Source organism: Telopea speciosissima, chromosome 2, assembly GCF_018873765.1.
Source record: "Telopea speciosissima isolate NSW1024214 ecotype Mountain lineage chromosome 2, Tspe_v1, whole genome shotgun sequence".
Taxonomy (NCBI): Eukaryota; Viridiplantae; Streptophyta; class Magnoliopsida; order Proteales; family Proteaceae; genus Telopea; species Telopea speciosissima.
The window spans coordinates 71,769,303-71,781,319 of NC_057917.1; the positions used below are offsets into that span (position 1 = coordinate 71,769,303).

General features: G+C 41.8%; 1 protein-coding gene across 1 annotated transcript in view; it reads left to right on the top strand.

The window, feature by feature from the left end:
- The window catches only part of LOC122652610, a 217,515-nt gene that overhangs the window by 111,115 nt on the left and 94,383 nt on the right, over window positions 1-12,017 (top strand). The window contains exon 17 of the mRNA XM_043846393.1: window positions 369-593. Coding sequence (XP_043702328.1) covers window positions 369-593 — 225 coding nt within the window. The remainder of the gene's footprint in view (window positions 1-368; window positions 594-12,017) is intronic.

Below are 12,017 nucleotides of genomic sequence, written 5' to 3' on the forward strand. Positions count from 1 at the left end.
GCTGTAGGGAAACTGATGAGTATCCATTGCATATGTGGAACCTTCTTTTTCTTTTTTGGGATATATCTGTAAAACCAAATCGAGTCACTAGGTTTTTGTGAATCCTTCCGAATCTCTATGAACATCAGTGAATGCAAAAATTCAAGCTCATTACTAGTGGCTGTTATGATCTTCAGTAATATACTGTTGCTCAATCATTGTATAGCTTCCCCTTGCTTCAGGGAAGCTCAATGAATTTTAGAATTAATACATTTCCTGCCTGTTTCAACCTCTGGGACTCTAATCATTCTGAGTCTTGCTCAGGCAGTTATGCTTTTTTTTCTGATAAATTAAGAGGTTTTAATGGTGTTTTGTGTCTTCTTTGACAGACTTATTGATGAAGGAAAATTAATGGATGCTCTTGCTCTTTCTGACCGCTGCTTACGTGATGGAGCCTCGGATAGTTTACTTCAATCACTCATTGAACGTGGAGAGGAAAGCCTCTCAGTCTCTGGACATTCGCAAGGTTATGGTGCACATAATTTCTGCAGCAATAGTTGGCAGTATTGTCTACGGCTGAAAGACAAACAGCTGGCTGCTAGACTCGCTCTCAAGTATGTAAATTACAGAGAATTTTATTATTGTTACACTGAATAATTTTCTTATGTTAAGTAATAGTTGTTTCTGTTGAGTTACTGAATGCATCTTCACCTAGTTAGGAACAATGTTTAAAATCTCGTTTCGTTTCGGTATTTCGGTCAGACCAAAATATCTGAGATATCCGAACTTTCGGATGTTTCGGTTGAAATATTGTATTTTTTCTGGAAGGTTTCGATAGGTCATTTTGGTGGGTTTTAGGCCAAGTTAAGGCCTGAAACTTTTTGGAAACCTTATTTTAGGCTATATAAACACATAAATGTTCAAATTACAAAAATAGTCACCCAAAGTGGTGTTTTGGATTTGCACCATTGATTGGCAGTATACAGTCGAATTGAAACAAGTAAATTCACTTGGAAACATAAATTCAATGACTCATAAGTCATAATATTAAGTACATAAATCAATAACACGAATATCCTCTAAGAAAAAGAGCATTTGGGTTAACTGGGTTTACTCAAGACTCCTCCGGCAAGATTCTATTTGGACTGTTACTGTCTCCTTTGAGGCTTCTTGGGTTTGGCGCAAGATCCTGGAAGCTCGCCATCTTGTTCAAAGTCACATCCACAATCACATAGGTGATGGGCTCTCCACCTCTCTTTGGCTGGACAACTGGCACCCCAAGGGAATATTACTCCACCTTGTCACCCCAAGGGTTATCTATGCTTCGGGTCTTCATAGGAAGGCTTGGGTGGCTGATATTCTCCATCTTGATGATTGGGCTCCCCCCCCAACCTCCTCTCCGCAATTAGCTCTTATCTGGAGTGAGCTTCAGTCTATCAGCAGAAGGTTTCCATCTAGGGGAGATAGTGTCTCTTGGAATGCAAACAGCTCTCCTACATTCTCCTCTAAAGGAGCTTGGAACCTTATCCGGCAGAAAGGTCCCATGGCTATTTGGAGGAAGCTTCTGTGGTTCAGGCATCACATCCCTAGGCACTATTTCACTGCTTGGAGGGTCTTCACCGAATGTCTTCCTACGCAAGCCTTCCTTCGCAGGCGGCTCATCCAGGTGTCCAGTTCTTGCTGCCTTTGTTGGAGCAACCCGGAAGACTTGGCTCATTTGTTCTTTGATTGTCCTGTCTCCAAGGCCATATGGAAAGGCATCCTCTCCAAATGCTGGCCTGCCCAAAGAAGGATTCTCAGTTTCTCTAGAGAATGGATTTGGGTTGACATGACCTATGGAGGAACTTCTTTGTGTGATTCTGTGGGAAAGATGGCTTTCTGTGCTGCTCTTAGTCACATTTGGATGGAGAGGAATATTAGGAAATGGACCTCCAAATCGCGTACCTTTCAGCAGATTTGGGATTCCATTTCCTTTGAAAATCTCCTCAAAGCTGCTGTTTGCCCCTCCCTCTTTTTGTAAGAACACCCCAAGGAACAGGCTTATTGTTGTCTCCTGGGGTCTCTCTAATGTTTCTCTCTCTTCTAGCTCCTGTTAGCTAATGCTCTCCTAGCCGTGGGCTCTTGTATTTCCCCTTTGGGTGCCCCTTTCTTTTTCTCTAGTAATTATATTCTTTATTCACCCAAAAAAAAAAACATGAATATCCCAAATTCCCAATACAAGTAAAGTAGTCATCAAGTGACTCAAATGTCTACTAATAATAATTACTCTGCCATCCAAGATCGAACCCACCCATAGTCTGATGGAGCCGACATGCATTTTTCTCCGACTGTAAGACATATGAATGCCACGTCATAGTCTGGGAGAAGAAACGACTGTAGTCATCCACAGTTGCCATGTAAATAGCATCATCAACAATTGTGTTTCTCCGATGAATCGGATCGACTCCTGCTGCTCTTCTACCACATAATGCTCTTGAATTCCCTCATAAGCCTCACCAACACCAACACCAACACAACCATCACCACCACCACCACCACCATCATCATCTCTATGACTACCAGTGTTCTCCAAGTGCTTCCGGCGTAGATGCGGCTAAGATTTGAAGGCCAGTTCAAAATTCACCAAAGAGAAGTGAAGGAGGAAGAAATGGGTGGAAGAAAATGAAAAAAATCAAGCCTTGTGAGCTCTCGGTCGAAATTTAGACCGAGACTCACGAGATTTTGACATTTTATAACTTGGGTTTGTAACATTCTGCCGATATTTCGGTGAGATGTTACAAAGTACCAAAATTTCGTGAAATGACTGAAATCTCGACCGAGTTATTGTATTTTTTCATTTCGAAGTGGTGTTTCGTTTCGGCCAGATCGAGATTCTCGAAATCTCGATCGAGTTTTAATGAGTTTTTGTACTATGGTTAGGAAGGATCTATTATTCATTTATTCCTTTGTCAGCCCGTGGCATGTAATACCCAGGGTCTAACCTGTGAGATCTACCACCAACCTATATCATGATATGCTATAAAAGGCCAGACAATCTGCAGATAGGAAGGTTGAAATCCTCATTCTACAGCTTATTGTGTTAGGTTTTTCTACTATCTTGCTTGTTTCTCTTGATATATTCCCGTTTCCCTCTTATGCTGCATCACCTTTTTCCTTTTGTCGAAGTTTAACTAGATCCCATACCTTGCCAAAAGATGAAGTAAAGGTAGAAAAATAAGAAAAATAAAGGAAATGTTGGAATATCTAGTGAGGGCATTCTGGTCATGTACATTTAAAATGTGTATGTGGGGGAATATTATTTCTAATAAGGGCATATTTGTAATTCTATTTCTTTCCCATATATAAGTTAATAGCATGTGGAGTGGGAGTTGATGACTCATACACTCTTCTTTTCTTTGTATTCTTCTTCTTCTTCTTCTTCTCCAATCCTCTCTGGTTCTCTTCTTCCCTTTCCTTAGCCTCTGTTGTGCATTTAATCACAGCAGTTTCAACTTGGTATCAGAGCTTCATTGCTGTTTTGAGGGTTGGTTAAAACTTTCACAGTTCCCCCTCTCTCAGTAAGGAACCTAGTAGAGGAGAGGGGTTTCCATATACTTAGACATGTGAGGATTGTCACCTTGGATCCTTGGAAGTGAAGTAGAGAGATGCTGAGACAGTTTGGAACCACCTAGCATGAACCGAGACAGTTTTTGAGTGTACAGGGTAATCCCCTAGGTCAAGTTGCAGAGTAATTTCTATCACTAACCATGGTTTTTTTAAGGGCATGAAACTAGTAACTTTTAGGTCATCTTAAGGTACTCTAATGGTGCTCTAAATATCAAGTTCAAAGCTTACCTGGCGTGGGTGCAGCAGGTCCAACATGGAAGAATGGTCCTACCGCTTGGTTCTGGTTGCAGGATCTGGTTTCACACAAACCAGAGTCTTTTAGGGCAGAAGGCTGGTACCTTCCAGGTTGCTCTACGGTCCTTTTTTGGTGGCTTCAATATCAAATTCAACAGCCATGTATACTGCTAGCATTAGCTCCAGGTAGTGGTACATGTTCTACTGCTCACAGGAACCATACCAACATCTCTAATCAACTGGAGTTACAGTCAGTCAAGCCTGGGTGGTGAGGATAGATGAAGTCGAGACGAGATGACATACGAGTTGAAAAAGTGCAACAACTCGAGCGAGATCTCAAGAATCTCGATCCAAACTCCTTTATGTGAGTACCAGATCTCGAGATCTCGGTGGGAAATCTTGGTATACAAACACCTATCTATGCAAACTTTGCTATACAAACACTTATTTATTCCGAAAACCAGGACAAACACTTATTCATGCCTAATATCATTTAAGTAAATGAATTTGTATTTCATTTACTTAAGATATTATTTATAAATAAGCAAATACCCCCCTATTTGAATCCAATTAAAATAGTTAAAAAATAAAATTCCAAAAGGAAAAAAAGTCAACCCCCCAGTTTAAGAACAAAAACTTTCTAATATGGTAAAACATTGCTAAAAGCCAAAAGTGCGGTAAAATATTCATTTGTTTTGATGTCCAAAAAAATATTTTCATTCAGAGCGATTTTGACAGAATTCGCGCACACTAAATTAAGTTTGACCGGTACATTATTCCTTCAATATAAATCAGATTTAAGCAATCTTGGACTTGTTGGAAAGCTTTGTTTTGATATTAGGCATAAATAAGTGTTTGTCCTGTGTCTGTCTTGGTTTCTGGCATAAGCAAGTGTTTGTCCTGGTCTGCCACTAAGTGAAACTCCTATTTGGACTTTGTTTTTGCAAAATCTGATATTGCCATTGTGTTTAAATGGCCTAAAATAGGCTGAGTACAAAGTTTCAGACCCAAACTAGGTCTAAAACCCATTGAAACCAGGTTTCCAGTTGAAAAAAAAAATGCACCTACTCGACTGAGATCTCGGTTTTTCTTAGGATTGAATTGGGGTCGAGTTCCGAGTTTTAGTACCTTGCCTTGAACTAGACCAAGTTTCCAGTAATCTCTCATAATGCCGGACATCAGCAGGTCAATGAACTGCATGTCAGGGAGAGTCGGCACCGTAAATCTAAATATGGACAGTATGTCTCCATAGATATCCATAGTCAAATTGGATCATACGACTACTTAGACTGGTCTCACCCTGTCAAGTTGCCCTCGTGGAGCTGAGGAAAGTTAGGATAGCTCCAAATCCTAGTGATCCGATTCCACTTACCAAAAGTGGGAGACTAAAACTTCTATGGTAGTGACATGTCTTACATTTTCTATGGAACCGGAGATTGGTATGAGACTGATTAGAAAGTTGACTACAAAAGAAGTATGAGATAGTGTGGTTTTGTGGTCATGACTTTTGACCGAGTGGGGGATTCTGCCAAAGTCTATCACCTGCTTCAACGTGTTTTTTTTTTTTTGGATGAATAATAAATTTCATTACCAAAGGAAAGAGAGGGGAGGGGGAAGGAAACAGCCCGAACCTATTACAAAGACCTGCCAAACGGCTATGGCTTGCAAAATAAAAGGCAATAGCCCAAAAAGGAACTACGCACTAAGCAAATCAAAACAAAGGGAAACAGAAGCCAGCCTTGACAAAACCACGAACTCTAACCTGGGTCCATAGCCACACGGCAAAAAGCATGATTTTTGATAGCCAAACTCGAAGGCAAAATCTTCTCCGCACCAGGGTGGGAGTAGGCAATGTAGGGACGAATCTTAGGGAAAGGAGGGGAACTGGGTTTATGGCGGAGAAAAACTCTTAAAGGCGGAGGAGCATTAGGCTAGGGCACGAAGGAGGGAGCCTCAATAGAAGGTTAGAACAAAGAGACGAAAAGCAAGGAGCAATAGGACCATTGGGCCTGTTAGCCCAATAGGCCCAATAGGCCCTGCTTCAATGTGTTATAGCCGCCAAACAAGGGGATGAGTCAATCTTTGAGTATTATAAAACGATGGTTGGCTTCTGAGAGGAATATGTCCATTGCAGGGATATTCACTTGTCAAAGCCTGAGGGCGAGGCCAAGTTTTATGAGATACTTAAGATAGAACATATTCTATTTTTCTTTGGGGAGTTGAACCCAGAGTAGAAAGCATAGTTGCCAAGGCATTGCCTAGGCAACAATTAGGGGTCCAAGGTGCTTGGACGCCTTTGTTTCCTTTTGGTGTTGCCATGCGTCTAGGCCCCCTCTAATGCCTTGGTTGCCTAGATGCCGTGGCAACTATGGTATGAACCTATTTGTGTGAAAAAGCAAGAAGACAAGCTATGGATCTAAGTCCCCTCTCAACTTTAGATGAGGTTTGTGCTATCTTTAGAGTGAAGAAACAAGAAGGCAAGCTATGGATCTAAGTCCCCTCTTTGAGAAATCTGTATTTACCACTATGTCACAACGAGGTGGCCCTATGGGTGGTACGTGGACCTGGTGCTAGCTGTAGTGAAGACAAATATCATCTCAGATTTTAACATTGTGGGAAGACCAGGCACGCTAAGGAAGCTTTTTTGGATCTCCATGGTCATCCACCTAAACAAGTAGTTGGTGGATCTAGAGGCAGCTGAACTAGAGGAGCCAGAGCCCACTCTGTGGTTGCTAGTACTAACTATTTGGGAAACCGACCTACTTTTGAATCATAAATTGATGTTGGCTCTCTTTCGAGAGAAGAGATTGAGACTTTCCGATAAGTCTTGGCAAGGTTTGGAAATGCCAGTATGACTACCGGAAGTGAAAGGAAATCCTCGATTATGTGAGGCATGGATATTCTTTCACGTCAAGAAAAAAAAGTTCTGCCAATTTATTTGAATGGAGAAAGAGACTCCTGGAAAGTGCTTTATGAGGGCTTAAATAAAATAGAATTTAAATGTGGAGAGAAAGGACACAAGGCAGTGATTAGCCTTAAAAAGTCTAAGGAAAGTTTCTGATGCAGTGTTCGAGGGCAAGGCAAGAAGCTCTATTAAAGGCCGAAGAGAAGTGTAGAAAATGTGAATAGTGGCTTGTCTCTAATTGATCACAGCCCCGCTTTGTTTATAGCAGATGGGAGAACATTCTAGAAAAGGTACAAGGACGATAATACCCCTAGGACAGAAATACCCTTGAACCCATATTACAACACTCCCCCTCAAGTTGGTGCATAAATATCAAACATGCCCAACTTGCCAACTATAAAACAAAAACTCTTACTACTAATACCCTTAGTGAGAATATCAGCTAACTGCTCACTAGACTGAATTAAAGAAACACAAATGAGTACTTGCTCAAGCTTCTCCTTGATGAAGTGACGATCGATTTCAACATGTTTGGTGCGATCATGTTGAATTGGATTATGTGCAATACTTATTGCTGATTTACTGCTGCAATAGAGACGCATAGGAAGATCAACAACAACATGTAAGTTTTGGAGAAGTCCTTGGAGCCCGAGAAGTTCACATATTCCATGGGCCATAGCTCGAAATTCTGCTTCAGCATTAGATCGAGCAACAACTGTATGCTTCTTGCTTCTCCAAGTAACCAAGTTACCACCAACAAAGGTGCAATAACCTTATGTGGATCTTTTGTCATTTGGACACCCTGCCTAGTCAGCTTCAGTAAAGGCTTCAACCCGAAGATGATTATGAGGAGAGAAGAGAATACCCTTTCCAGGAGAAGACTTCAGATATCTTAAGATCCTATATGCGGCCTTCAGATGAGTAGAATAAGGACCATGTATATATTGACTGACTACACTTACTGCAAAGGTTATATCTGGCCGAGTGTAGGATATGTATATTAAACGCCCAACAAATCTCTAATAGCTTCCCTTATCAACTGGCTCTCCATCCTTACTCTTTAGTTGAGTATTTGGTTCGAATGGCGTATCAGCTAGCTTACACCCCAATATTCTAGTGTCAGTCAACGAATCAAGAGTGTACTTCCTTTGAGCCTTTAGTTTGCTTATTTCCTCAACATTACTCCCAGTGATTACTATGTCATCCACATAGACTATCAACACTATAATATGCTGTCCTGCCTTCTTGATAAATAAGGTATGATCAGCATTACTCTGTGTGTACCCAATAGGGGGCTCTATGAAAATGACCAAACCATGCTCTAGGAGACTGCTTTAGGCCATATAAAGCTTTCTTCAGATGACATACCTTTCCAAGAGTCTCTGGGGAAGAAAAACTAGGAGGAATATCCATATATACTTCTTCTAACTCCCCATGGAGGAAGGCATTTTTCACATCAAGCTGTTGAAGATCTCATCTTAGGTTCAAAGCACAGGAAATAATTACCCTTACAGCATTCATCTTTGCAAGTGAGGCAAATTTTTCCTGATAATCGATCCCATAAGTTTGGGTAAATCCTCTTGCAACCAGCGTAGCCTTATATCTCTCAACCGATCCATCAGCTTTCTGTTTTACAGCAAATACCCATTTGCAGCCTACAGGTTTCTTTCCAAGAGGAAGAGGTGGCAATTCCCAAGTATTATTTTTTCCCAGGGCACTCATTTCTTCATGTATTGCATCTTTCCACTTTGAATTAACTAAATCCTCTTGCCAAGTGTTAGGGATAGAAACAGAGGCCGAAGAGAAAACAAAGGCATAGAAAGAAGGGGAAAGAGAATTATATGAAACAACTTTGGAAATAGGATGCTGAGTACATTTTCTCTTAGGCTTACGAAGTGCAATAGGTAATTCAAGACTAGGATCAGAAGTAGACTTACCAAGAGAAGAACTCGAAACTAGCAATACTGATTGAGGTGGAGCAGTGGTGGTGGGTTTTTTAGTACAAGTTCCTCAAGAAAAGGTCTTCAAGGTGTCAAGTTCCCCAGGCTCCGCCTGAATTAAAGGTTGCTCATGTTCCCCCTAGATCAAAGGCTGCTCTTGTTCTTGCCCTGTTATACCATCCTCAAGTTCTATGGATGGGTCTTCCACTGTAGGAACATACACATCCAATGGAGCAATCAAGTCCACTTCACTAACAAGATCCCCTTGAAGAGGACTATGCGTAGGAAAATTAGCTTCAGATTCCCGAAAAATGATATCCATAGTGACAAACATCTTCCTTGTAGGCCGGTGATAGCACTTATATCCCTTATGGGTAGTAGAGTAGCCCAAAGAAATGCAGCGGAGTCCCTTGGGATCAAACTTCCCATGGACATGATGATTGCGAGCAAATACTTCACAACCAACGACCGTAGGAGGGATCACAAAAGAAGAAGATCCCAAGAGAACATCAGAAGGACAGAGAGCATCGAGGACCCGGGAGGGCAGCCGATTGATAAGATAGGCAACAGAGAGCACAAATCACCCTAAAAACGTGGAAGAACAGCCATGCTGAACATAAGAGATCTGGCCACTCCAAGAGATGTCGATTCTTCCGTTCAGCTACACCATTCTAGGCAAGAGTATCCACCCATGAAGTTTGGTGTATTATCCCATGAGAAGACATGTAAGTCTGAAATGAGCTCTCCATATATTCTTTCCCATTATCAGTCCGGAAAATTTTTACACGAGCATCAAACTGAGCTTGAACCATTTTATGAAACAATTGGAAGCAGGAAAATACGTCACTTTTTGGTGCATAAGATAAACCCATGTAGTTCGGCTGAAACAATCAATAAAGGTAACAAACCACCGGTAGCCAGAGTTGGAAACACAATAGGTAGGGCCCCATACATCAGAATGTATCAAACTAAATGGAATAAGACTTCTATTATCTGGAATGGGATAAACAGCTCGAGTTTGCTTGGAAAAAAATGCAAGCATCACAAGAAAAATTGTTGGGGTTCAACTCTTAACTAAACTGGTAAATAAAATAGATTAAACTCTTAAAGGAGGGTGGCCAAGTCGACGATGCCACTCATGCAGTTCGGCCAAGGCTGATGCCGAAGATTCAGGGAGGGAAGCAAGAGAAACCAAAGTTGATGTGGGAGAAGGAGAACCATCTAGTATGTAGATCCCACTAACCACCTTATCACTGCCAATCGTATGACCCGTTTCCAAGTCTTGAAAAAGACAATGGGTAGGAAAAAAAGTTACTTTATAGTTCAAATCACGAGTGAGGCTACTAATAGATAATAAATTAGTAGTAAATTTTGGAACATGCACAACAGAAGAAAGTCTCAAGGAAGGAGTGCCCTTAATCGTGCCCTTCCCAGAAATAGAGGAAAGGGATCCATCAACGACCCAGACTTTAGTGTTACCAGACAATGGAAAATATTTAAAAAATTGGGTAGAAGAACCTGTCATGTAATTAATTGCACCGGAGTCAATGATCCAAGAATTGGACATGACTGAGGTACAATTTCCACTAAAAATACTTGTTGTGGGTGAAGGTGAAGAAGTGGAAGTAGTGGGAAGTCCTGGCAATAAGGTAGCCGAAGCAGCAGAAGGTGTTGGTGCAAAAGTGTGGTGTCAAGCCGAGTCATCAAGTGATGAAGATGCTGGTTAAATTCCTCCTGGAAAAGATGTCGATCAGAGGTTCTGTCCTCAGATGAAGTCTGATTAGCCCGTGCGGTGGTAGAACGTTCCTAGTCACGTCCACGGGTATCATTGGGATGCTCTTGAAGCTTCCAACATTTTTCTCAAGTGTGTCGTTCCTTGCCACAATAATCACACTTTACTAGTGGGCGATCTACAGTAGATTGATCACCTGTAGGGAGAAGGGACCCCACGAGACGGCTGTTGTGGGCTAGTGAGGAGGGCAGATCACTCCTGGGTAACAGGGTGAACCATAACAGTGCAACGACTTTCCTTTGATTGTACCATAGCATAGGAGCTTGTTCTAGAGTAGGGAAGGGATCACGATTCAAGATCGTGGCACGAATCTGATCGTACTTTATATTGAGGCCAGCAAGAAAATCAAATACTGGAGATCTTCTTCTCACTTCTTGAAGGCAGTAGCATCAACATCACAAACAGCAGTAAAAGGCCCATAAAAATCGATCTGTTGCCACATGCCTTGTAGTTTAGAATAATATTGAGAGAGGGATAATTCTTGTTGCTTTATGGAATGTATCTTCTGACGGAGCTCATAACACTGGGCCGTATTACCAACCTGAGAGTAGTGTCCTCCTTGACTGTCTTCCAAATCTTGGCAGCAGTGTCAAAAAGGAGATAGCCACTAGCAATATCAGGATCCATAGAGTTAATGAGATAGGACATCACAAGAAAGTTTGATGTCATCCATTTATCTTAGGCAGAACCAGCAGCAGCAGGCATAATAGCAGTTCCGGTGATGTAACCAGAAAGACCACCGGAATCAATAGCCAATAAACAGGATCTCGACCACACAAGATAATTGCTCCCATTTAATTTGATGGGGCTAGTAGGGAATGGAAGGAAGTCACGCTGAGTTGCTCCTTCAGGTCCAGTAAAAGCGGTGGAGATATCTAATTCTGCCATAAGTGCTGGTGAAGAAAGACCAAATCACAAGATCAACCCTAAAAAAAAGGATCCCAAAAAGAACATCAAGAAATCCCAAGGAATTATGGATTTAAAACATGTCACACAAGATAAAGGCCCTTGGTGGGAGTCAACTCACCACCAAGGGGAAAAGAAAGTAGCCGGAAACAGCTGGAGGCGACGGTGGCAGGAGGTGCTGTGGAAAAAACCAAGAGGGAGAGAGAGGTGCTGGCGGTGCTAAGAGAGAAGCCGTGAGAGAGAGAGAGAGAGAGGCGGGAGGTTGCTGGCGGCGCGAAAACCAAGTAGGGAAGAGAGAGGAGCGGTTGCGCTAGGGCTTCGTGAAGGGCATTAGGGTTGGAATCCCGAAGTGGATCCGAGCTCTGAAACCATGTAGAAAATGTGAATAATGGCTGGTGTCTAATTGATTACAACCCCACTTTTTTTTATAATAGATGGGAGAACATTCTAGAATAGGTACACGGACGATAATACCCCTAGGATAGAAATACCCTTGAACCCATAATACAACAAGAAGCCTTCAAGAGATAGGGTTGTTTTTATAGAGAAGGAAAAGATAAAGGTCTTGTACTAACCATCCCATTGCCTTGTTTGTCTCCTGTGATTCCTTTTCTCCTACAGCTTTGGCCTATTCTATGGCCCTATCATCCATTCC